Here is a 13,790-nt window from a genome sequence, read left to right as displayed (position 1 = left end):
GAGATCAGTTGTATGTCTCACAGAAGGAGAAGGTGAATGTTTGGGTCTGGATGGGACAGTCGCCAGTAGTAATTGAGTGACTAAAATGAAATGAACATCTTTTGCCGGACTGAGATGTTGAAAGTGTGCTCAGCCCTGCTTCCCTCCATTTCCCTGATGGCGTGTCAGACATAAAAATAAAGCCTTTACACAAGATAGTACATTTTTATTTCTCTAGGATAAATGTGAAATATATCATGTTAGTTTTTCATTCTGTTATTTTGCCAACTCTCTACCTCTATCCTGCATTTTCAATAATATTACACGTATTAACATTTCTGAACAGGTAGTTTTGCTTTAAACTGCCTGTTATTCATTTATTTATTTTTTGCATTTCTGATATAATGCCAATTGCACGAGGAGCAGAGAGTGTAGGCCAAAGCAATTTATCACAGAAGCATAATACAATCAGATTTTATTCCTCCAGAGGATTTGCTTTAGCTTTTGTTTACAGGAAATAATGAGGCCTCCATTGCTCGAGTTTAAAGCACAGATGGTTGCTAATGTACTCTCTGATCACTGGGTGCCAGAAACAAGCTACTTTTGATGAGTAGCTGCTAACATTTCATATCAAAATATATAAATAAAAACGTACACCATTAAATGTTACACCACCACAATTTCTGTTACACTTCTTCTTTGTGTGTGGGTGTATGGTTGACTGGAGGAGTGAGAAAAGACAGAAACAGAAGTCAGGTAGCCTATATGCTGCAAACGTGTGTGTGTGTGTGTGTGTTCTGTTTGAGGTGGGTCTGCATGATCATAGCACTTCCTCTTTTGAACAGGGATTTTGTTTGTCATTTCAGTTGTTATTTTTTTTGCTGCACTCTGTCTCTAGTCTCTCTCTCTCTCTCTCTCTCTCTCTCTCTCTCTCTCTCTCTCTCTCTCTCTCTCTCTCTCTCTCTCTCTCTCCCTCCCTCCCTCCCTCCATCTGCTCTCTTCTCTATCTGTGTCCATCTCATTTAGTCTTTCTCTCTGGATCTCCATTTTGCGATATGTCTTCACTTTGGTTTGGGTTCTTTTATTTCAAAGTGCTGGCAACCTGAACTTTTTTAATGGTATTGGGAGTCACTTCTCTCTTCCTCTTTCACTCTCTCTCTCATGTACTTTTTACATTGTGTTGCCGCCGTCATCCAGTCAAATTTGCATAAATGACGTTTGTATTTCCTCCATATCAGCAACAGAAACGACAGTAAGAAAACTAAAGAGGGAAGAGGAACCAGGGGCCTTTGTGTTGAGAGAAAGTGCCACAGTCACATGCCGTCTGTCCCTCTCTTGCTCTTGTCAACTCTCACTCTTCCAAAGGTGGATTTTTGTTTCCACGTTTTGGATTTAATTGGACAACCTTTAGCTGCTGCAGTGTCACCTTTAAGTTCTGGTGAGTGACCATGATTGCACTATCCTAAAGCACACAAGATGATCTTCTACATTGCGTTTGATGAGCTTGATAGGAATATCTTTCTTAAGCGTAGTGATGTGATACATAGGGCACAGACAAAGGGATATAAACAATACAAAGAATAGGGTATTTAAATGTAACTTCTGCAAGTAATCAAGGATGGAAGGTAATGTTAAGGTGTATTATTTTAGTTTATATCATTTGAAGCCTTGGCTTTCAGCTTGTTCCTAAATCATTTAACATATATTTTCATAGTGATGTGATTTGTGAATTAACATTTGTCTTAAATCTATTCTGTAAACAAACAAGTATTGTAATAATGAATACATAGAGACAGGTTTTAAAATCATTCTTTTTTTGAAGATAGACAAATTAATTAGAACGAGCCGAGATTAGCAAATGCATGTTGTGTATAACTTTCATACAAACTTTCTGCAAATGTCCTAGTAATACGTTTTATTTTATTTTTAAGTGACGTAGTTACATGTTACTATATACACTTGCTATAGTTAGAGTTTTTATAAAAACAGTAAATTATGCACAATTACAAGTAACTAACCCTAATCCAAACCCTAACCGTAACTCTAAAGTAAGTACATTTTGTTAATTAATATTACTCAGTGCTTATCTGAGTAACTACAATGTAACTGTCACCTTCAAAAAATGTGTAACTGTTTTTTTAAGATAGAACTGTCTTTTTCAACTCTAAAAGCTAAAATATCTCACAACCCAAGCATACTTGCATTCATGTGATACAAAAACTAAAAAGAAAAAATACAAAAAGGTTAATAAAGTGGAGCTTGTTTAACAAATGTGTGTCCTCACATAAATGTGAAAATAATCTGGTCTAGGTAGGAGGTCCTTGATTCTATCATTTTTCTAGAAATGAGTCACAACTTTACCACCGCTGTTTTTTGCTCATACTCCTCTGGTGCTTCTGCAATATGCAAATATCGACCATGTGTTTGCATTAAATATGAGACTCCTTCTATAGACTTATAATCATAGCCATCTTGAATTATCTTCATCACATTTTTACATTTCAATGATTAACTGATCAGAGTAAAATACGATAGTTGTCAAATGTAAACATTCTATTGAAGTGAGCAAATTCAACCAGTTGTTTCAGCTGGTATACCAATTTCTTTTGAAGTCCAGAATTGCCAGCCTGCTCTGAAACACATTTTGTAGCTTCTGCCCACTCACATGATGGTAATCTGTAATAAGGTGTTAAATCTAGGTTTCTTTAGCTTCCTATCACCTGCATTCCAGTTCAAATAGGGGAAGGAATTCTTTGATCCAGAGGAGTCCAAGCCTAATGAAAAATAATAATAATAAAACTGTTTCATTTTTTTTAGGTAATTAGTGAGCTCCGTCTCCCAGCATCACAAGGGTTGTGTTACCATGGCAACTAGCAAGCAGAGCTTTGCTAGAGCTACCGAGCCTCAGTGTTCAGTGTCTGCACAGAGAGAGAAGGAGACGCGTGTTCAGGCCCCTTTTACGACTATGTATGTCCACAACGTTACTGCCCCTGGCCTGCAGACATACCCTCAGGCCCAACCTGGAGCCTTGCAGGATCCAACGGTTCTACCACTGTTCCTGCCAGGGATGTGTAGCAACTCGACTCTGCCCTCTCTGACACTGCATTTTGCCAGCAGGGCTGCTTTGCAACAACAAAGGCTAGTGGCTCCAGCAACCTCGGCCAGACCAAAGCCTAATGGGAAGCATATTTGCCCACACTGCAGCAAGGACTGTCTGAAGCCCAGCGTGCTCGAGAAACATCTCCGTTGCCACACAGGAGAGCGACCGTATCCCTGCACTACCTGTGGCATTTCCTTCAAGACGCAGAGTAACCTTTATAAACACAAGCGCACACAGGCTCATGCACGCCTTTCCAGCGAATCTGACAAAGGCACTTTCAGCAGCCAGGAGAGCATGGAGAGTTCGAAGGACAACTGCACCAGTCCATCTTCTGAGATGAATGGCGGAGATGTAAAGAGAAGCAAAGAGGTTTTTCCTGTAGTACCAAGTCAGGTAGACTCTACAGTGAGTGGCATTGAATGGGCATTACGTAATGCTGCCATGGTTGGATTTAGCACAACACCAGCACTTCAAGACAAGGTAAATTCTTTGAGGAAAACTGTGGAGTTTTCAGTCGGCATTAAAAATAATCCAGCTATTCAACAGACAGGTGAGGACGGATGTACATCGTCGATTCCAAATCGTACACCGCTTCAGAGGCAGGAGGCTTTATTTTCCAAACCTTGGGATTCGCCCAGGTCTCGGGGAAAATCTCAAAGCCACGACAGTACAGACTCTGGCTTCAGTGACGGCAGTGAGCATCACTTATCCAGCAGTCCTGGAGCAAGTTTGCACGATCCCACCGTGGAATCATTTAAAGAAACTCCAATGGACCAGCAAGAAGCAAGTACATCCCAGACACCAGAAGACGGGAAAAGCAAGGTGTCCGTTCAGGAGAAGCAAAAGCTGGAAGAACGCATTTCAAAGCTGATATATGACAACAGTGTGCTGGTGGACAATAAACAACTGGAAAATGTGCGTCCAAGAAAGACAGTATTGTCAAAACAAGGAAGCATTGATCTTCCCGTGCCGTACACTTATAAAGACTCCTTCCATTTTGAGATTAGGAGCAACAAGCACATCTCAAGCTCTCAAAATCAAGACAGACGAGGTGGAGCAATTCTCAGCTCTGCGCCAACACAACCCTCCACTTGCACAGATCATGCACCATTAACGCGAAGCAGTTCTTTACCCTTCACTATGGGTGTCAAACCCACTGACGGAGCAATGAATTTAAATCTTAGCAGAAGGTGTAGTGCAGGGCAGGTTTACCCATTAAGATCATTACACCAACATGCACAAGGTCATCGCTCACTCGTTAGGCAGGTAGCGGTAGATGGTTTGCCTCCAGAGAGATCCCCTGTTGAAAGAGGTAGTATAAGCAGTCTTAGCTCAGATGGAGACAGCACCGATTTGGGAACGGAGTCATGTATAAAAGGAAACAACAGGAGAAAAGCCAAAAAATTTGACTACACAAAGTGGCACACTTACAAAGGTGGGACATTTAGGAAACTCTACAATACTGAGAAAGACTATCCACTGAAGATGAAAAAGACTGCATCAAGCTCTGAACAAGCAGAGAGCCTGGAAACTCAAATTAACCAACAGAGAGACAATGGATCCGTGTCTCTGAGCTTTACTTCCGGTTCTGCTGTGAATGACCTTAAAGTGTCATATACCAGCTTTGAGAATAATAATGCAAAGGGGGCAGACACGGAAAGGGATGAATCAGCAACACAACACTTTGATTGCCGTATCCCATCAGAGAGGAAGAAACAGCGCACTGGGAATGATGTGAAAATGCCCAGTATTTCAGATCCAAGAACTGGACAGGCAAATGGAAATATGAGTCAATCACTTCTATCAACCTGTGCGACGCAGACTTCCATCACAGTTCCAGCACAAAAGGTCACCATGCAAAATCTCCACACGCAGGGTAGCTTCATACAACAGCTGTCAAATCCAAGTCAGTTCCATGGTAATACACTTTGTTTCATCAGTGTAAGTGGGACATCTGGCCCGCCGTCTGGTTCTATCACCAGCTCTACTGTCCCTGAAGCCAAGACCAGCTTTCCTCCAAAGTACCAGCTGAAGATCCCGTGTTCCACAGATGGAGTGTCGACTTCTTCTTCCGGATCCACGTTAACACAGAACACTAGTTCAACCATTCCAGCTCTCACGCAAAGCCGGCAAACTACAGTGCAATGCCATCTTGAGAACAGTTTATTATCTTTAAACCAGAGTCAGGAGGCTTCAATAGTCACAACCTTTGACCAGAGCAATCAAGATGTATTGTGTGTGACAACTTCAATGCCTATGTTATCGGTTTCCTGTTCAGGGCTGAATCACACAAACAGTTCATCCAAAGTCCTGACACAACTTCAGTCTACCACGCCTACACTGTTTTCTGCTACGCTACCTCCACCAGTGCAGAAGCAAGTGTCTTTGTTGCAGAGCAACTGTGCAACAGGTGTGGTGGAAAGCCAGTCGACAGTTCCTGTATCGTCTGTAATGCATTTAACAACCTCAGAGAACTCTCAACCTGTCACATCAACAAACTTAGTGTCAACAGGGAGTTATTGTTCTGAATCTGGTCTACAAATCTATCCTCCACCAACAATTCAAAACCATCCTGCCTCCCCTGTGAGTGAACCAGGAAAACATATTGGTCTTACAGCGGACAATAAATCCACAGTGTATGAGAATACGCTAAACAGCACTGCCTCTATAATGGCCACTGGATGTGACTTTCAAGGGTCCCAGTCTGAAGGAAAGGTGATGGTACTAAATGGCTCAGCACAGGCTCAAAACACGTTTTATGTACGAACAGCTGACCTCCAGATCGTCATGCAGATCATATCTGATGAACAGTTAGCACTGATAGAGCCTCACATTGAAACAACAACTTCACTCACTTTAACAAACCATACATCACTTTCACATGAGTTATATAGCAATGACGTGACTAATGTGTGCATGGAACAGGAAATGGTAGATAATGGTGAAGTGAGAAAAAATAACACTTCTAATTGTTGTGAATCTGACAGTTCAGTAAACAAAGTAGAAACAGTTTATAGTTTAAACTCTCAAAATGCTAAAAATTATGCAAACGGCAGCCCTCAGTTTGTGTCATCTTGGTCACATCCACAGACAAAGTTTCATATCACAGCCTCAGTGGATTGCAATAAAAATACAGCTGGAGAGTTGTATGAACCACAGAAGATACCTGAGAATCCCCAGGAGAGAAAACCTGCTGAGTTTGAGGTTATTGCAGAGTCACATCACAAATCAGTGGCTGGAGACGATCCTCCTTCAGTGGACAAGAGCTATTCTAGAAGAGAAAATTACAAAGAGGCCGAAAAGTGTTCTGTACGTAACCCAGATTTGGTTAGCTCCCCTGAGGATCAAATATTCACAGAGATAATGGAGCCAAATCATGTTCAAACTAAGCCAGTGGAGCCTAATGAAACAGACCACCTCGTGTCAGTCACGTTATCAGAAAATGCTGAGAGGGTTGAAACAAAGACAACTACACAACTCAGAACTTGTATTTGTGAGAAAAAGACCTCTACCACAGAATCACAGCAGATGCAAAACATGATAAACTCCAATGAGCCTAACAAGCCATACTGTGGCAACTCAAATTTAGATACAAGGAAAATGAGAGCATGTGACACAGGTAAGCTCAGCTGCGCGCATGGGACCCTATCGACTGAAACGTGTGGTCCAGGACAAACACCTACACAGTATGAACTCCAACCGGCCTTTGCTCTAGGCCATGGTGACTTTGTGAATGACACGCACAGTCAAATAAAAGCATCATGCCCAACGGACAGGACATCTAATGTTCAGAGCATTCTTGAAGACAGCACCAAATGTGGAGATGTCCATACACGCCATGCCAATACGGAAACATTTACAGGTGGGACCAAATAACTATTATATATCTCTGTTAGGTAATATTGGCATGCTGTTTACAGTGCTTGCATGTGAAAAAACAACCATAGACTCCAGCTAACAGGGAATGTTCTCAGAAGTTTGGCTAACATTCTGGGAAGGTTTTCTCAAAATTATGAACAAACGTTCTTCAGATAACATTAATGGGTAACACTTTATAATAAACATCATTAGTTAACATTAGTTAATGTATTTACTAACATGAACTAACAATGAGCAATACATTTGTTACAGTATTTATTAATCTTTGTTAATGTTAGTTAATAATAATACAGCTGTTCATTGTTTGTTCCTGTTAGTTCACAGTGCATTAACTAATGTTAACAAATACAACCTTTGATTTTTAATAACGTATTAGTAAATGTTGAAATTAACATTAACTAAGATTAATAAATGCTAAAGAAACATTGTTCATTCTTAGTTCATGTTAACTAAGGTAGTTAGCTAAGGTTAACTAATGAACCTTATTGTAAAGTGTTACCCATTAATGCAATGTTCGCTCAATGTTATGGTATTTAATGTTCTCAAACATTAAAGCATTAGCACACCCTAACATTAGCACAAAACATTATCTATGCATCATTTCTCTAAAATGTTTTAGTTGGAGGTAAATCATACATTTTTAAATGTTACTTCTTGTTTCAGAAGGTTCAGAGAACTTTTAAAAGTAATGTTCCGATACTGTTTGCAAAACAGAATGTTCCCTTAATGTTCGAATAACCAAGAAAAAAATATTTAAAAACATTTTTTTTTAAACTGGACGTTTTGATAGTTCAGAGAACATTCAGAAATAACATTTATATTACTTATGTGAAAGTATAGGGACCATTAGCAAAACAAATTCCTGGGACATTATAAATCATAAACACTGATTTCAATGGGTGTCATAACATTTTCTCTTCACAAGGTGGCGACAAGAGATCAAAACTTCCCATCTCTCTGTTACTAGACAATGCTTTATGACAATGCAAACTTCCTCTTATTTTAAAATTATCTCATGCACTCCATGCAAGAGGGCTCAATGATATACCTCTATAAAAATAATTTGTGATTCCTATTTTAGATGAAAGAATATTGTCCAATTACAGCAGCACAACAGTTCATTTGCATTATGTCAAGTGAAGTCACATGCTTTTGTCACACAGTGGTGGAATGTAACGAAGTACAAATACTTCGTTACTTTACTTACATCTTTCACGTATCTTTACTTTACTTAGGCCTAAGTAGAATCAATAGTGCATACTTATTACTTTTACTTAGTTACATTTTGCAGCAATTATACTTTCTACTCCACTACATTTCTACAACGTTCTGTTACATTTTCGGTACATTTTCTGATCAGTTTTTCCCCTGCCAAAACGTCATCCTGACCGTCCGTTCGTCGCACGTTTGTCTCACCAGTGAAGTTTGGTTGCCATTATCAACCCGGTCACACTAAATGCGTCTCTATAGCAGGCAGTGTGTTTATCGTGCAATTTATACGCGGAAATTTGTTTTTACGTGCATAGGATACGCATGGGTATAGGTTAGGGTAGATTTAGTAGTGGTGTGGATTGCGTGTGTATTCTACGTTTGGTTAGGATCAGTATGGCAAGCCAAGAGGTTCAGAATTATCGCGTTTACAGCCAAACCCCGTCACATTAAACTTGATGTGATGTATATTGCCTAATTGCAAGCTTGTTCAGAAATGGTGACAGAAACTTCAAAAATAACGGCTTTTCCATCATTATTGAACATCATAATAGGAGTATTAGGTTGAATGAGTTAGGATTAACTGTTTTATTAATCATTAGAATATAGACATTAAGAGAATAAATTGTTATGCAAGTACTTTTACTTTTAATACTTAAAGTACATTTAAAATCAGGTACTTTTTACTTAAGTAGGGTTGTCATTGTGATACTTCTACTTGCACTAAAGTAAACATGTCTCTGGTTATATATGTACTTTTACTCAAGTAGCTGAGATTCAGTGCTTACTCCACCACTGCATAAGAATATTACCAAAATCGTGGAATCCTTTGAGAAACATTCAATAATTGAAAGTGGAAAGGTACAGAAAAACCTTGCTATTAAAGTAGTAAAAAAAAAAAAAAAAAAAACTTACAGAATAAAGAATGAACACTTAAGAAAATTATGCTTGCATGATAGATCATTGATTACATCAATTTAGAGCTCACACATTTTAGTAGTGGCCAAAGAAACAAGTGTTGTTCCCTGTATTGATAGAGACACTCCAGAGACATCTCAGATTGGGATGCAACACTACACATTAGAACAATTATGTGAGGGAAAAGGGCAAAGCTGTCGAACCATTCTGTCTTGCATACTCAAGTCGTGCAGCGATAGCAGTTCACAAGCTGAATCTGTTTTGAATTCAGTATAGGATCACCAAGATTTTAGTGTGAGAGGGTGAATCTAAGGTGAACATCATTAAGTTGTCATCACATTCTCTGCGGCTTTTTCCTGTCCTAACCTTTGTAATCCCAATATATTCCTTCACTGACCTGATGTTTCTCTTATTAGAGTCACTTGTTCGAGGGAAACATTTGATCCCTGCCTAAATAGCACTCTTAAGAGATTCCCTTTCATTAGGTCACAGGTCACCTCCAATTAGTCATAGTAACAAATATGAAGAAGGTCAAGGGTCGATCAGAGAGGCTTAGAATAAACAAAACATACAGACCTTCTAATAAGCTTCTTTGTAAAAACATTCTTTTCTCAAAGCTAAAGAAAACTCTCAGAAAAAGTCTATGGATGCTTCAGTGTTTAAGTGAATTGTCGATAAAAAGTTGATCAACAGCAATCTTAATCCTCCGACTAGTCTTGACTGGAGTGGATTTGATTGGCCAGATGTGTTCAGGGAATAGACAGGGTGCTCAGTAGATGGTCCCCACCAGAGCAAGACCCAGAGGTTTAAATGAGATTGTGTGCCGGTCTTTATTCCAGACAGCTGACAGGAAACCTAAGAGCCAAACGTAGCCTCCTTTTCTGAGCAATGCTGCGCAAGAGTTCAGCCAAACCAGTTCCACCCCAGAGAATCTGACCGATTGTTTTTCATCAGGACAATTGTTTTGATATCTCCACCACCATAATATAGTAGCATATGTTGGTCGGTGTGCCTTGATATACAATGTGAAACTGTCACGTTATTTTTTTCCTTTATTTGGCTGACATTTGGTTTGCGATGAGGCATAAATTCCAGGAGGCTGAATTACTGTACATATGTTTTCTGGCTGTAACATTTGTATTCAGAAAATCAGTCTTATGATCAGTTTAAAAGAGATTTCTGTGACCAGTTTATTAGTTTTGGACAAAAAAGTTTTTCGTTGCCATAAAACCTTAAGCCTGTACATTTTTTGCAAAGTCAGCCAGGCATGTGTGCACCTAATTATCATGTTTTAAACAGCATATTAAAAGTAACACTTCTCCCATATCACTATTATACCATACTCTAGTCAAGTGAATTTGTCAATACTAGGAACTGCCTTTAAGAATTGACATACAATCAAATTTTGAGGAACCAAAAGAACAAGCGGAGACCCAGCTTCAAGAACAGACTATATGTAAGGGATACTGTATCCAGCCGGTTGTCTAATATCTAATGAAAAAACCCCGACAGGGTGATCAGGGTCGGGTCTTCATCAGCATGAAGGGAGTTTATTCTTTTTTTTTTTGTATTCCCAATTTAGCACATATTACACACAGCCCAACAACATCACACATAACAGTAGGGACAATAAAATATAACATATAAAAGGGGTTTATTCTGAGAGAACAACCTGCTGGATGTTGATTATCCCGCTTATTACACGGCTACTTGCCACATAAGTAAATAATTAGACACGAAATATTAATCTTAGTTTAAATATTTTATTAGGTCTTTAAACGCAAAGCTTGAGCGGAGAGAGCAGTTTCTAGCTCGGCAAATACAAACTAGACGGACATTTAGGAGATACGGTTTACAGTCATAACACTTATTACACAGCTTTTTCTCCACATAAATAATTATGGAGATAAGAGATATTGATTTCAGATTACACTATTTTAAAACCGTACCTGTTTGTATCTTATAATCCAACAGTGTACAATACAATAGCCACAAAATGGCGGCAGAGCGTTTGTATGAAACAAGAGAGAGCGAGTCCACGATACTGGATGGCATAATTAAATAACTGTACACAAAATATTGATTTGACTGAGTTGTAATATTTTATTAGCTCACCAAATGCAAAACTTCCACGAAGAAAACCCGTTCCTAGCGAGCGTATGGCGCTGCTGACTTCAGTGACCCGGATGAGCCTGTTTTCAGAAGTTGTTATCTGGGAATAATTTACCGCTGGTTGGCACGATACGATTGACCAATCAGAATCAAGTATTCCGTGTAAGAATCAGCATTTATTAATTATGTTATTGTTCTGCTCTCAGGACCTGGGGAGGATGATACCCTCAAAAGCCTGAGGTTTCAGAGGGATCCTGGGACGGAGAGCAAGGAATCGATCCCCAAAGAACCGGAGATTGGAGGTGGAGAAGGAGAGAGACCGAGCACAGACATGGCTGACACCGACAACACACACACCTTCACATGCCAAGGCTGTGAAGACAATGGAAAACAGGACAAAAGAAAGGTGAGAGAAAAGAAAGAAATGACGTGACACACCAAACACTGAATGTGACATCTGGGTATATACAGTCAAACCAAAATTTATTCCGACACTTTGACCTGATCATGTTTTGCTGAAGTGTTTTTTCTTTAATTGCTAATGCACCTTTTTACACACAGACTGAACAACATGAAGCATTGCTTGGTCACTGGTTGAGCTAAACTGGTATTATCTAATTGTGTAGTTAAATTTAACAGCTGACAGATATTCAACATAACTCATGTGTGAGAGTCTAACAGAAGGACGGACAAAACCAGTGAAATATCAACTGATTTGATTACTCTTGAGTTCTTTTCATATTTTATTACCATTTTCTAAACCTCATATTTTAACTACCATTTTTCTATAGCGAATAAACTGTGATAATGTGAGAAATGTTGAAGGTGTCTGAATAAATTTAGGTTTGACTGTATGTTCTGTGCCTGATTGAGAGGAAATAAGTCTATATTCATCATTCAAAAAAGGAAATATGCGTATACAACCTGTAAACATTTTGAATATGATGTTGATCAGTTGGTCTTGACTTTCTTCATTCCAGACGTCATGTCGTTATGAAAATATGATGATCGTTATAAAAGATGAAGATGTCAAATTAAAACAGCCTGTTGTGTGTGCCCTCATGAATTCATCATTGTGTTGCGTATACCTGCACACCTGCGTATACAAAGTAGGCACAGTTACAAAACTGTGCGTACTATTCAGGGGACGAAATTGTGTCACACGTTTTTTGTGATACTTTGTATACTTTGGGCTTTGCTAAATATGTAGTAATTTTATGTTTCTTTTGACAACAGGAAGAGGCCATGTCTTGTGAGGAACATCAGAAATCTGCTCAAGTGTCCCTCAACATTTCAGAACCACTTCAGCCTGAAAAAATCAGCGATTCAAACAATCCTGAAACATCTGTTTGCACAAACATCATTTCACAAACATGTCAACATGAAGGTCAAGGGGAATGTAACAACAACACCAGCATGGGTGAATATTTGGGGAACAGCCCTTCTCGAGAGATGAGCCAACAGGAGACATCCAGACAATCAGTGAATACCATGCAAAATGAATTCCAAAAGGAGACGCAGACAAGGGGTTCGATGAGCTATTGGATTTACTCAAAAGGCTCTCATGTTCAGATGCACAAAACGAGTGGCACACCTGTATCAGCCAGCGCTTTGCAAAATAACTGTGGCGCTTTGAAGATTGAGTCTGTCAGTACAAGTATTACTTCATCATCCAATGCTGGGCCCAGTTATTGCAATGCTTCAAATCTAATGTCCAGTCAAGAACCGCAAATATGTCCCCCAGCCGTACATAGCAACTCAACAGAGCCTAAACTGTTCTATTTAGGCAATAGTTACCTGGAGCATGAGGACAGTAACAGCAGTAGCGATGATGAGCAAAAGCTAGTCATTGAACTTGAGTAAGGTGTAAGTACACACAAACAAGACAAAATCAACCCATTCTCACTTCCATGGTGGTGTCCGATCCGGCCACTTGTCCAAGAACTCCTTACATCACGACCGAAAAGAATCCTTTAGCGGCTTGCAATGAGAAACCTTTGCTATCAGTAGGCTGACATGTAATTCATGGTTATTTTATCATGAAACTATATACTGGGGTGTGATTTTGTCATCATAACATACTGCATGTTATGGAAGCTTGTTTCCGCCACACAATAAAACATTTTGAAAGATAACTGCGACTTTTTATTTTAGAATTGCGTGATATAAAGTCACAATTCGGACTTTTTTTCTCTCAATTGGGAGATTATATCTCGCAATTATAACACACAATTGCGAGTTTCTATATATTTTTTCAGAATTGTGACTTGAATTGTGAATTCAGAATTGTGTCTGAATTGTGTCATCTTTTCTCAGAATTGAGAGATATAAACTCGTAATTTATAAAGTCCAATTCTAAGGAAAAAAAGACTGACCATTTTCCTCAGAATTACGAGTTTATATCTCACAATTCTGACTTTATAACTCACAATTGCGACTTCATATCACACAATTCTGATAAAAAGTCCGAATTGTGAGATAAAAAGTTGCAATTACCTTTTTTATTTTTTATTCTGTGGTGGAAACAAGCTTCCATAGTATGTTGATGTTACAGTCAGATACAAATTCAGATTAACAATAATTCATTCAGAAA

The 13,790-nt window shown here is 39.0% G+C and overlaps 1 protein-coding gene across 1 annotated transcript; it reads left to right on the top strand.

The window, feature by feature from the left end:
- Positions 1 to 994: 994 nt before the first annotated feature.
- znf831 (zinc finger protein 831) lies at positions 995 to 13,322 on the top strand. Its single transcript, XM_056252531.1, has 4 exons — positions 995 to 1,417; positions 2,797 to 6,941; positions 11,404 to 11,603; positions 12,434 to 13,322. The coding sequence occupies exons 2-4, from the start codon at positions 2,843 to 2,845 to the stop codon at positions 13,058 to 13,060; spliced, it is 4,926 nt and encodes a 1,641-aa protein (XP_056108506.1). The 5' UTR covers positions 995 to 1,417; positions 2,797 to 2,842; the 3' UTR covers positions 13,061 to 13,322.
- Positions 13,323 to 13,790: the final 468 nt, after the last annotated feature.

This window comes from Rhinichthys klamathensis, unplaced genomic scaffold (genome assembly GCF_029890125.1).
Source record: "Rhinichthys klamathensis goyatoka isolate OS25496 unplaced genomic scaffold, OSU_Roscu_1.1 h1tg000095l_1, whole genome shotgun sequence".
Classification (NCBI taxonomy): Eukaryota; Metazoa; Chordata; class Actinopteri; order Cypriniformes; family Leuciscidae; genus Rhinichthys; species Rhinichthys klamathensis.
This window is presented reverse-complemented; position numbering and strand designations above follow the sequence as displayed.